The 14,399-nt window shown below is 27.6% G+C and overlaps 1 protein-coding gene across 4 annotated transcripts in view; it reads left to right on the top strand.

The window, feature by feature from the left end:
* The first annotated feature begins 404 nt into the window (after positions 1-404).
* Positions 405-14,399, top strand: part of LOC135922139 (solute carrier organic anion transporter family member 4A1-like) — a 29,286-nt gene continuing 15,291 nt past the window's right edge. The window contains exons 1-4 of one of the 4 annotated variants that reach the window (XM_065456556.1): positions 405-537; positions 598-1,610; positions 12,786-13,073; positions 13,519-13,789. In XM_065456556.1, coding sequence (XP_065312628.1) covers positions 602-1,610; positions 12,786-13,073; positions 13,519-13,789 — 1,568 coding nt within the window. In that variant the 5' untranslated portion in view covers positions 405-537; positions 598-601. Of the gene's footprint in view, positions 1,611-12,785; positions 13,074-13,518; positions 13,790-14,399 lie in introns of all 4 variants that reach the window. The other 3 variants (XM_065456558.1, XM_065456557.1, XM_065456555.1) reach the window with 3 other exon arrangements.

The following is a 14,399-nucleotide window of genomic DNA, read 5'->3' as shown; positions in this document are numbered from 1 at the left end:
TTTTGAATAAAAAAAATTAAATAAAAGTATATCAAAATTATTTTAATAGGTATCTAATAAATACTACCTTTAAATAGTATATAAAGATACAAAAATATTTCTGTAAAGCACTTTATATCTAGAAGTATCTAGAACTTTAGCAACTCTGATATTTATATAATTTTATATATACATTAATATATAAATATTTATATTCATACATTATTATCATATTAATATATATACTAATATAATAATTATTTTTATATTTGTATTAAATATGTTTACTTAACACATAACACAAATATCGATGATCCATCCATAAACATATGCGAATGATTTAAATTTAGAAACGATTATTTTCTATTTTTTATTACTCACTTTTCTATAGTATATTATTAATATTTTCAAATATATTCAAATTGGGATATTGGATTCAATGAAATATAAAAAATTATAAATTTTAACTGAACATATTTTGTTATATCAGATGATAGGAATTGTAGAAAGAGGAGCTAATTATTTCCCATTAAGGATATTTTCACATAACACTGAAAAGTTTTATTTAAATCAAACAAGAATATATTTTATTATATTTTTAAACTTTATATATTGAAGATAAATGCGGGAATCTATCCGTAAATTACAATCATCCTCCCGTGACAAAATCATATCTTCTAATGAAGATTTTAATTTGTCGCAATCTCCACTCCCACCAAGCAATTTTAACAAACCTCAATACTCAAGAGGCTCCAAAATTATCCAGATTAAAGGGGAATCAAATATGGAATCTAGTTCATCTAGCAGATATGGATGGCTAGATTGGAGACCAGAATTCCTACAAGATTTTTTGATTAGAAATTATGGGCTTTGGCCCTTCTTGGCAGTTATTTCCTATTGTGCTTGCATTGAGGGTTTTATTGTCAATGGCATGATTAATGTCATAGTGACAAGCATAGAAAAACAATTTCAAATGAGCAGCAGCTTAGCTGGTGCTATTGTAAGTGCATATGACATATCTTTCTTATTATTTGCTACACCTGTGTCATTTTTGGGTGGTCAAAGTAAAAAATCATTAGAAAATTATTCAGGCAAAATCAAAATTTGGCTCAAAATTAAGGGACTTCTCTCTGGCAACAAAATTCGCATTCTATCATCTGGCATGTTTTTTATGGGTCTTGGATCTTTGATATTTGCCACACCTCAATTCATATCCCCACCTTATTTAAATTCCCCTATCACCACAAATTCATCTCTCTCAGTCATCGAATTATGTCATTCTAGAATCCATGCTCAGTCAATCAAAGGAAATTACTCTAACTTCAAACCAAACTCTGAACTGGAAACCAATTCTCCAAAAAATTTGTTCTACCAAACGACAACCTTTTATTTTTTGCTCTTCTTTATTGGAAATTTTTTTCATGGCATAGGTTCCTGTCCTTTATATACACTGGGAGTGACATACATAGATGAAAATGTGCCAGCCGAGAGTGTTTCCTTCTACTTAGGCTTATACTATGCTATTTCTGTATTGGGTCCAGCTCTTGGATTCCTTTTTGGAGCCTTTGCGTTGAGTTTCCCTGTTGACCTTTGGAAATTGCCTTATAATAATCCCTTCATGAGGGATGCAAGTATATATTTTATTTTATTCCATTTTATTTAAAATTACTTGATTAGTTTCATTTTTATCAGCTTACTAGAGAATTTAAAATGGTTGCCTAACTAATTAATATAATCAAAACTTAACATAAATAAATAAATAAATGAGATGATTATCATGTAAGAAAGAGAAGTGGGAGATTCTGCCTATCATAAATTGAATTTTTTTAAAAATAATATTTAAAAACAAATAAAAATTAATGCCCCACACTCCTCTCTCTACTCATTCAAATCTTTTTAAAAACTATATAAGTGTAAAATAAATAACAAATATATTATTCAAAAAATTAGTGTAACAAGGAAATAGACTGGGGAAAAGTTACCAAAATCCCTCAAAAGGGTAATCCCCATCCCCGCGAAAATTTTGGGTATGCACCTGGATATGAATGGCAGCTTTAATCTAAAGGTTTTTTTTTATAAACCTCTAGATCATTTACCATTAGCTTTTTTTAATAAAAAATAGTTCAATTGCGTTGCTACTTGATTTGGGCTTGTTCACAAAAAAAGGATTGCCCCAAAAATTATTATAATCACAACACTACCCAAATAATTGATACTTTAATAAAATTCAAAATTTAAATATTTTATAAATATACTCTAGTAAATCTGTAAGAGATAAAATTTTCATACTAAACTTGATCCGATTTATAAGAAAACCAATCTGACTTACCCCGATTTTTCCAAAAATTTTTTTTGCCACCCCGAAAATCAAAATATGAAAAAATATTTTTCTATAAATTTTTTTTAATATTCAGTATGCTATAAAAATAGTTCTAAAAATGAGAAAAATAATATAAAAGTTTCACTAAAAAATCTCTAAAAACACAAAAAAATTGGGAATTTTGCTTATATCTCATAAAAAATTGCCTGAAGATGCCTTATAATTTTATTGATTGGATCTTAATTGAAAATTCTTTTAGAGTAAGAATAAAATAACTCTTTCTTATTCTTTAATATTAGTTTTATGATGGTATAATTGTTTTGCATTAAGTCAGTTGTATCTAGTGTTGTTAAACGTGAGCCGATTTTTAAAAACGGCTAATTCAAAATTTAGCCCGAAATATATTGCCTAAACCTCGAAATTTCTCAAATAGATGTCCAAACTTTTCTGCCATCTATGACCAAAATCTTCAGGCTTGCATATTTTTTTCTATAAAATATTGAGTTAGCCGTATATAAATCGACTCAAATCTAGCCTTTTAACAACACTAGTGGTATCGGATAAATGTGAAAGTATATAAACACATTTGGATTGTAAAGATCCGCAATTTTAATATTTATCAACTAGGAAAATAAATATTGAGAACCTATTTAGAAATAAAATCCCCTGCTTTTTAATATGAATGACAATGAAGAATGCGTACAATTTTTTTAATTAAAATTTTTTATAAAAGAAAAAAGAAAGGATGTGTTTTTAAGTATTTTAGTTTTATAAGTAGCTAAACTTTGTATTACTTTTATTGTTATAAACATAAATCTGAAAATGTATCCTGTTCCATTTTTGGTCAAAAATATGTTTTAGTTCTGGTAATGTTGCCGAATGTTCTTGAAAAAGAAAATAGCTAAATAATAGAGTTGGCAAAAATCGTGATTTTTTTGATTTAAATCGCGATTTAAACTGAATAAAAATAATTCAAATTTTAATTAAAGAATCATGGGCTAAGATTGTAAGATATCATTTTTTTAAATTTCTGTTTAATATTATCCGGCAAGTAAAGTATTAATGCTCAAAGGAACAAGTCAGGAAATTGTTGAAAAATAAAATAATGATATTTTGTAATTTGAATTTTTTTTAGAGCCGATGATATATAATATACAGTTATTTTTTAATAGATTAAACTATCAATTGTTTGCTAAAATAAATTTATTGTAGAATTTTCTGATTCAATTAAAAATGCCAAATGTAATTTAATTTTTTCAAACAAAAATTAGCTATTGCTATTTCTCGACCGGTTAAGAATTAGCCCAATTTAAAATCTCCTAAAGATTTGAAGAATTTTCAAAAGTTTTTCAATATCTTACATGCTTATAAAAAAAATAAGTAGTATAGCCAACTTTCATCCTTTGCCAAACGATACAATCTAACTTTAACTCCTGCACACTTATCTTACCTTTTAAACCCCCAGAAATATCGTTCAAATTTAAAAACCAATAAAATGGAAACGCCAATGGAATATGGGGAGCTTCTGTATCCAAACACTGACATTTTATCTATATTGGTAAAGTTTCAAGCAAGATTAGAACTATTTACTAAAATTATATTTTCGGATATGACCCAATTGAATGGTGGGTGGCCAAAGGAAATTTGATAAAGGATGCAAATATTCTAAAAAAAAATATTTAAAAAAACTATTTATTGCATCTTCATCATCCGCTTCAGTCGAGAGATTATTCTCAGGAGTTGTTCAGCCCGAAGCTTAGGAATCGGTTAGAAACAGAAAAGGCAGGAAAATTAGTTTTTTTATCTAAGCAATTAAATTCTAATCACAAAGTCGACGATATAGATATTACTTGTGATTTTTAATATATGTTTCTTTTCTCCTAATTTTACAAACTAATTGAATATTTTTTTTATTTTATTATAAAGAAATACAATTTTTTTTTAAAATATGCATAGATTTTTTATTTTAGTTTCGTTTTATATTTAGATTATATAATAATTTTTCACTAATTGCGATTAGGATCAGCAGTTATTTTCCTACTATGTTAAAAATTGAAATAGAAAATAAACTTCTTTATCTAATAAATGGTGATTGCTAGTGCAATTTGGTTGTTTAATTTAGATTTTGCTTATCAAGTCCTTATCATTCACTATTTTAAATTTTTAAGCAATCCTACAACCTTACAGATAATGGAATATTCAAATACTCGATTCGCTTTAAAATAATATATTAAGACGTCAGTCAATATATATATTGCATTGCTATACAATGCCAAAATTTTATTAAGGCGTAATAAGACCCATTTTTAATATAATATTAACGGGATGGATACATACGTCCAAATCATGTCATAACTTTATATCTAGTATTTCTTCAGAAAAATGGACATACCTAGACCAAACACATGTTCTACAGGAGCCTAGTTTAGTCTATGCAAGTGAGACATTATATTTAAATAACGAGTAATTTTTAAAATTTGGAAAATCATCATATCAAAGGTTATTAATGAAAAAATTATATAAATATTTAACATATTTTTAAAAATTATGTTAAAAAATAATCGTTACTTTTGTAATTACATTTCAGAAATTTCTTTTTTTTAAAAAAAGTAACGAATTACGTTTGTCATTAGTTACTCAAACCTTTTCATAAGTTGATTTTTTTAAAAATTTTATTTATGAGTGGAAGCTTCAAAAATGACCAAACCAATGGGTTTAGTATTTTTTTAGCCGGCTAAAAAATAGTGCAATTACCCCCAACTATATACTTCAGTCATTAATTTCTTCGAACTTAACGATAAAAAAAGAGGCGTAACCGACGTATTTTCTAATTTTATATGCGGACTAAATCTCTCACTACATATTTTTTTTGGCAATTGCAGCGATTTATGAATAGTTCCTTTTGGATTAACCTCAGGGTTAGGCAGTAACGCGAATACTTGTTTTTAAAATACCAAATACAGATACTTTTTTTTGTATTTATTTGAATATTTTAGAAAGTATTTAGTATTTTTATCTTAAATACTAAGAAAAAAATTATTTTGTAATTATTATCCGTTTTTAAACGAATAAATCTGCATTTATTTATTTTTAATATTAAATTTGTGACCCGAGTTGGCGAAAAAAAATTAAAATTTCTCTATTAAGTTATTGTTTATAAGATATTTTTTCCCGGATTCTGTGACATGGTCAATAACCTCCAAAAATTATTTGATTGGATGAAAATTTTTTTTTCAAAATATGATCTAAAATCAAAAGCTAAATATAGCATCTGCTCATCTAAATGTAACCAAAATCATAATTGGAAGCGATTTCATCCTCCAGTAATTCGTTATTATGCTCTGTAAAACCGTGAATATTAAATATATTTGCAATTATTACATAATTTATGTGATATTCTGTTACTGCTGCAACTATTGAAACAAAATCGTTCCATTTGAGCTAATTTTGAAAACGGCTAGAGTATTATATCCAGAAAAATATTACGCAAACCTGAAAATTTTGGCCATAGATGGCGCAAAGGTACGGACATCTATTAGCGAACTCTCGAGATATAGGCCATATTTTTTGGTTAAAATATTGAGTTAGCCGTTTTTAAAAATCGGCTCAAATGGAGCCATTTTGCTTCATTTGCTGCAACAATGAGTAGTTTATATTACTGGCAGATATTCGATAATTTTAGAAAATGGTTAATAATGTGAATATTATTTAGGTTGAAAATTGATCTGGAAAAAGTATTCGTCAAAGTATCTGTGATTCTTATTTGTATGTATATTTAGTATTTATATTTAAAATACATTTTTTTTGTACATTTATTTATATACAAATAAATTATTTTGATTTGATTTTGTATTTATGTTAGCGTCAATGTGTTTTTTCCAGATATGTGTTATTTTTTCACTTTAAATCGTTTTTTTGAGCTTTTTTAAAAATTTAAAAATCTTATTTTGCCGGAATGCTGTCATGTTTGGAATACCTACCTTCTGAATTTAGGACAATTTTTTCCATGAACCTTTGAACTTAATATAATTTATATCATATTTTCCATACATTTTTTATTTAAATTATAAATGACTCAAAGGTTAGCAGAAAAATTGTCTACAATTTACAAGATAGGTATTTCAAACATGATAGAATATATTTCCGGTAAAATCTGATTTTTAAATTTTAAAACACGCGCTTAAAAAATGATTTAGAGTTGTAAAAATAACACATTGCAGGAAAAAAAATCTATATTTGAATAATATTTTTTTAAAATTATCCTTCATTTTTTTTAAAATAAAAATTAATAAATAAATTATGAATAAATTGTAAAATATATAGAGTATAGTAATATTATAAATGCAAATGTTGACCTGTGAGTAATGTTGTTAAATGGCTATTTTTAAAAACGGCTTACCACATATTTTAGCCAAAAAATAAGGCACAAGCCTCGAGATTTTGTTAATAGATGTCCAAACATTTCTATTTCTATATTCTTGGCCAAAATATCGGGTTAGTCGTTTTTAAAAATCGAGCCTTTAACAAAACTACTTGTTACCGCTATTTTTTTAATATGATGTACAAGTTAGATAAAAAGAAATTTTTTTTTTATAACCGAATATAAAACATAAACTTAAATTGATATGCAATTATATTGGCATAAATGTTTTTTTTATTGGATTGCCAAAAAGAACACAATGAATTTAATAAAAAATTGTTTAAAATGACTCTTCATATTCTGCGAAATGAAATTAATTAACACCCCCCCCCCCCCACCCACCATCACTTTGCCTCCAAAGAATTTTCATTTTTACCGTAAGAGGGTCGTCTGGATGGAGTACGATTTAATGTATATTTAGTCAAATCATCATATCAGATAACTTGCACAGGAGTTGAATATTTAGATTATGGTTCAACTTAAGGAAAATGTTTTTTTTTAACTTTAGATATATTTAATCCAATTGAAAAATTTCCTTGAGATGCAGATTCCTTGGTTTGGTTATTATCGAATAAATTTATGGTCGGTTGGTCGGAATTTTTTTAAAATTTTGGATATTATATTACTTATAATTAGTGCTGTTAACGTTGCTTAAAAAAAGAAACGCGTTATTCGATACGTCAAAAAAATAGACGCGTTACCGTCACTCGTTACCTTGTAAAAAGGAACGCGCGTTACTGGCTATTCATGAAGTAACGCGTTACTCTTTACTTAAAAATTGAATGTATATAAAATTTCCTATATATAATATAAATAAAATTATACAATAATATAATATATTTGTAAGATAAGATATTTTTATAATATTTTCCTATTTATTTTTGACAATTGATTTTCAAATTGATCATATAATCAAGATGGTGCTTATCACATCTTTCGCCGTGCTAAATACACGTTCAACTGACCCAGAAAATGGGAGGGTTGTGTTGTATTTAATAAATAAAAAATTTTATTAGGGGAATTTATTAAAAATTCAAAAGAGTTTTCCTTCAGATCCTCATCAAAATTTTTTTACCTTTATCAGAAAATAAACTGGTATGTATGTTGTTTTTTAAAGGAATCAAAATTCTGCCTTTACTTTGTCAAAATATTTTCTCACTGGAAATAGGTCCAAGCCTTCTACCTTCGTTGACCTCTAATTTTATCCAGGGGCCAATCTAATTTAAGTAGCGGGTGAATTATTGCTGATAGTGAATATTCATCTTTATAAAAGTATTTGAATCTAATGAAACAAAATATAATATAAATTATAAACAATATTTAAACTGTATACCTTTTATCTATGTCTTGCAGGATTAAATTAATAACTGGCTTACAAAAGTTAAAATTATTTAAAGCATTTTTTTTTAAAGTTTTAATATTAAAAAAGTTATCGTGGGAATGAGATATCCCAAATGTTCTAAAATCGAAAGAGCAGGTTCCATAAATATAAAATCATATATAATACCTAATATCATATTTCTTAATTAAAACTAACCATACAATATTTATATGAACGACTTGTCATTATCTGAAAACTCGGCAATTCGGATTTATCTATTCTCCTTAATAAGATAATTAAATAAAAAGAATTTCTATTTTCTCATTTTTCCCTTAAAATGGCTTCACAGTTAGACTGTCCATGTTATTCCATATTTAAGGAAATATTTGAGTTTGTATTTACAAAGTGTAAACCTTGTACCCTTAATTTTTTTTATTGGTGTTAAAAATGTTTCATAATGGGGCCAAGGCAGGTTAAATCATTTTTTATAAAATAAATTATAATATTAGAGAATAAGAATATAAATTAACATATCTTAATGATTCAATAAATTAGTTTGATAATCTTGACTGAAAATTTAGCTACGAAATTTAAATTAAAAATGAAGGAATTTGGTGGTTAATCTGACTTAAAAAGTCGGCTTAAATTATTTATAAAATTTAAAAAATAATTTTATTATACAATAAAATATGTTTTTTCCATATTTTCTAAAGAAAAAATTTAAAGTAACGTTTTGCGTTACGTTATTCAAAAAAGGTAACAAATGACGTTCCTTTGACGTTCCTTTTCTTCAAAAAAGGTAACGAATGACGTTCCTTTTCTTCAAAAATGGTACGCCGTTAGTAATGCCGTTACCTTACGGCACTATTTATAAATGTTTTAAAAAATGATGATTCATTTATTGCAATTTTTATACTGATTAATTGATATTGAATTATATTTTACTTGCAAAATAAATAATTGAACCCAGCTTGAGTTTATATTTTTAAAGCTATATCATTTTAGCCGGTTATATGGGTCGGGCTGGCCGGTCTTATTTATATGTAAGGCTCCATTTTATTTGGGTGTAAATTTTTGCTTAAATGAATGAAAATAAAATGATGACTAATAATTTGTGATATTCCTTCGTTTTGTTTAAATTGCGCAAAATGAATATAATTTTTTGACAAATTTCGCATAGGAGCAGCACATTTCAACTCCCCTAGTTAAGGTCTCTCCAATGACATATAATTTTGCCTAGAACTTTTGCCTAGAGGAGCTATTCATTCATTGAAATACATCTTAAAGCGTCTTCGAATACAAATCAGCCGGTGACACGCCATTGTTTTCTATATAATTTTTTTTATTATTATAAATGAATAAAATTTTAAATGTAAATTGTTTATAAGGGGAAACCAAAATGCCGGGCCACCAGCTGATTTGTATTGATACATATTTAAAAGAATGAATTATCGGTTTAGGTATTATTATCTGACATTAGACCCCGAAATCGAATTCAATTAGTGCCTTTTCCTTACTTTTTAGGATATATTAAGATTTTGTTTTTAAAAAAAAGAAGAGTTTGATGATTTGCTTATCTACTAGTCACCGGACTTTTCGACCCCGAACCTAGCTGCACCAGACCCGCAAAGAGAATGACTTAGGATCAGACAGTTGCCCATTTTGGGCTCCATTATCTATTGAGGCAATAGATCCTTCTTCATTTACGATGTTCATAATCATATAACTTTTTCCGAAAAATTAATTTTAACTTTTTTTTAGTTTACAAAAATGTAAATTAGCAAAACAAATGGTTGAAATTAGTAATTTCAATCAATTTATTATAGTGTTGTTTTTCTTTCAGTATATCTTTTATACAAACTTTAACTTCATTTTTGTCTACTTGCTATAATTGATCGAATACCTTTGTTTAAATAAAAGTAATTATTATTTACCCATTTTCCTTAGGGAGGAAACATTTTAATTTTTTTTTTTTGGATTTGAGGTATAACTATTTAGATGTTATAAATAATTAATGTTTTCGATTGTTCTTTCCATCTCTCTACTTAATCAATTACATATCTTTCAAAATTATAAATTTGAAAGCTTAAAAAGGTATATATATAGAATCCGAAATTCCTATTTTTTTAAAGGTATCTTTCAACTTAAACCAATTTTTACAATACATAATCTATTTCGAGAAAGAAAAGTGTTTTAATTGATTAATATATACTATATAATTTAAAATAAATAAATGAGTCTGTCTATACCTAGATTAAAAAAAATAAATAATACTGCTAGCTTGTTTAGAGTCGGAATGCGTTTAGATGAGAGTATTATAAAAAAGTCAAAACGCCCATTTTTGTTATTCTTCTTTATACTATCCTGGGCTGGGGCTATAATCAGTAATTCTCGCTGAAATAAGTACACATTTGGTTCTAATGAAAGAATAGAGTATTCAGCATACTGACATTATCATTATTTATAAATAAATTGTTGAAATAACCAATTAATAATTAATATTCGGCTGATTTAAATTTAGCATTTAAAAAATAATTTGATAGAGGAAACATGAATTTAACTGGATAGGGGGATGGGGTGGCTGATTCCTGACTAAAGTCACCGGTTCAATATTTTCAAAATATGAGAGAAATTTTTTTTGATAGCCTTGCTTGGATGCCTTGAGGAAATGGGGCATATTTGCCTTATTAATTCTAATAGCTGACTGTTACTTTATTACATTGTTAGTGCGAATTATACGAAATACGCTGTAATTTTTGTATTCTTCGCCGCGAATTCGCACTATATGTGAATGCAGTGTTATACTTTACAAAATATGTAAGGCGTTTTTTACATTTTATTTCATATGATATGGTGCAAATTGGTAAACATTTAATGTTATATTGTTACATGCTATATCCACTTAAAATTTTTTTTTAAAAAAGGCATAATACAAATGCTTAATTTGGGAGAACTAGTTGTTATTTCATGTACATTTCTCAGAATCGGTAATATTATATTCTTTTGATCTTTTGATTTGTACCTTTATTGTAGTAGATTAGCTTTTTTTATATATATTATGTATTGAGACATTTTCTAAAAAAATTTTTATATTAAGCAACAATAAAAATTAGCGGGACATGTTGGAGATATACGATCGCGAATTACTATGCTTGTTGAAGAAAAATTAAGAGTACTGCTGATGAGAGATCTGGCCTTCTAACCCTCACTTCTAATAATGAAGAATCACAGACATAAATCTCCTGGACATAAAGAGATGGAGAAGTAATTATACTGGATATAATTACATGCGACAATACCCCATTTTTAGAAAAAAAAATTAAATTATTTAAACAAAAATTTTTTTTAGGGTGTGCCCTGGTTCGACTTATTTTTGGTATTGGATAAACAGCTTAGGACACCCTACTTTGTTTTGTTTTAAGTGTTTGGTGATATTGTTATTTTTCTTATTTTTTTCTTCGTTTCTTTCTCTCTTACTTTTTAAGCTGTTTAGTCGAACCAGGACACACCCTAATTTTTTTTCTCGAAATTTGGGGTATTTTGGTCCATGTAATTTTGTTTTTAGGTTACGGGTGTCCATACTTTTCTCCGGGACTTATTGTCCAGGATATTTATATCAGTGATCCAAATACCGCCCTGCTATTATCTCAGAAAACGCTCTTAATAAGTTTGTATTTGAATAAGTTTTTCCCTTATATTTTCTCACGAAATAGCGTGTTTTAAATGGTTAAGAACTATTTTTTTTATTTAAAAAAATCCTAAAAGTGATCCAATGAGTTTCGGTTTAAATACAGAATTCTCCCGAATAAAGAAAATTTCACCGAACCGCTCAAGGCCAGCTTATTTATGACCATTTTTTTTCTTTGATTAGTAAAGTAAAAAAAACTATAATTTGTAAGAGCTTATAAATATTATAATTTGGCCTGATAATTTATCATTAATGACACTAATAAATCATATAATTTTATTCGAATAATTTTTCTCTCAATATATACAAATTTTTTTTCTTATATCTAATCACATTATTAAAACAAAAAAAACTTAATTAACAACATCTAAAATAGTGTTTTTTAAAAAAAAATGTATTTCTTCATCCATAAAATTACTCATATTCTTATTTCCATAACATACCAAAAAGAAAGAAAAGAAAATTTAATGACATTGAAATTTTATTTTCTTTATTTTGTTAAATAAAACTTTTATATAATTATTCGAAAGATTTGACAACAATATAACATTTTTTTTAAAAAATATTTCCAAGTTTTTAAAATATGGGAGGTGGGGGTGTGGCAATTCCTATTTATTAAAAAAAAATATATATTACAAACGGATGAGGTTGTTGAAAAATTGATACTGATTTATGATCAAGAAAGGATGTAAAAAAATAAAGGGACACGTGACTCTTATTTATTTCATTTTTTAGCGCACTACGTCATTATAATAAATGATGACGTGTTATTTTGCCTTTTTGCCAATGTTCATTGATGATACTTTGTCATTTGCTCATTTTATTAGATGCTTACACACTCTTCATGAACCTCTAACTGGATAAGGGAGGGGGGTTGACTATGATACAAGTTAGCATTGAAATTTTATTGGGGGGCAGGGTATCCAGTCAACATATATTAATATACATTTTATATTTTAACCATCAGGGATTGGCTTAATCTAAAGGGCACTGACTTTGCTATCCCTTCTTCTCATAGGCATTTTATCTATTATTAACTTAATTTTTTCTAATACAGAAGCCACGGACCCGAATTGGGTGGGAGCCTGGTGGATGGGTTTTTTATTTTCCGTTCTCTTTTCTTGGGTGATCTGCTTACCCCTATCCGGATTTCCTACCACCTTCCCCGGCATGTCGCAACTATTCGCCACCAGGCCTAGGCAACCTTTCAGAATTTCTAACCTCAAACCGGATCGCGATAACACCAACCTAGACTCCCAGACTGGTAACAAGAAAATCATGGTTCTTCAAAAGTCAAAAAATGACGACAACGATTCACGGAAACCAATTGACGAACTCCCCTTAGGTCATTATTTGTTAGGGAAATATTTTTTTAAAAAAATCACAAATTTGAATTTCGTTTAGTGGTATTTTTTTTTGATAGAAAAAGTTAGGAGAGGGGGGGGGGGTTTAAAATATATTTTTTTGATATTGAATATAATTTTTTTTTGATTTGAGACCTAACTGGTCTATTAATGTACTTTGTGTTTACCAGCGATGAGCTTTCCATTTTCCAAAATTATCATGTCACTTTCCATAAACATCACCTTTTGAACAATTTAAGGCGTTCATTTATCGCCATGATTTTTTTTTGATCATCAATTATAATCCGATAAATATATTTGTGTATTATTTTTTTAAATAACTAATCGGGCTTGTTAAACGATCCTTTTGCGATCTATGCAATTTGCCAAAAAAATAGGATCCTATCCTTTTAACAACTTTTGTAATTTATGCATAAAATTCTTTAGATACATCAACTATCATCCATACGGATGATTCTGTGAAATCCGAAGATAATGAGGGCTTAGGCTGGTTCCCGTCAATCATGAATCTTCTCCAGAATCGAGCCTTTCTCTTCGTAACTCTTGGTGGTTCGGCTGACGGTCTATTTCTCAACGGGTTTTCTGCCTTTTTACCCAAATATCTAGAAATACAATTTGATGTACCCTCCAAAACCGCAGCACTTTGGGTTGGGGTCGTTACAATTCCCGCTGGACTGATGGGAATGTTTTTAGGAGGGTAATGCTAATTTTTTTATGACTTAAATTATTTTCGTTTTTATGAATTAAGAAACTATAAATATCTTTTAAAAAAAGAAAAGTAACTGTGTCCGTTATAATTTAATTTTACATACTTGGAAAACATAATTAATTTTTTAAAAAAAATTTAAAATGGAATTAAATTAGATAAGGAATACAGATACTAATTACAAAAAAGGAACTATCATCAGCTATTGTTGTTAAACGGCTCGATTTGAGTCGATTTTTTAAAACGACTAACTCAATATTTTAGCCGATTTCGCGAATAGATGTCCGAACCATTGTGCCAATCTATGACCAAAATCAGACTTGCGTAATATTTTTCTGAATAAAATATTGAGTTAGCCGTTTTTGAAAATCGGCTCAAATAGAGCCGTTTAACAACACTAATCATCACTAATCTAATATACTTATCTGTTAAAATTAAATAATTACTAATTACATACTAAATTTTTTTTTAAATATGAACTATAAAATTGCAAGTGTGGTTTAAATAACCTAATTTTTATAGTCGGAGTCATAAAAAATTCGGCTCCAACTCGAGCCGCCTAAGGAGCCTCATAACCCTGAATTCATACTCATGTCGTCGG

This window comes from Gordionus sp. m RMFG-2023, chromosome 1 (assembly GCF_954871325.1).
Source record: "Gordionus sp. m RMFG-2023 chromosome 1, tfGorSpeb1-WG-v2, whole genome shotgun sequence".
Taxonomy (NCBI): Eukaryota; Metazoa; Nematomorpha; class Gordioida; order Chordodea; family Parachordodidae; genus Gordionus; species Gordionus sp. m RMFG-2023.
The sequence above is the reverse complement of the archived record's forward strand: the minus strand, read 5'-3'. Positions and strand labels throughout refer to the sequence as shown.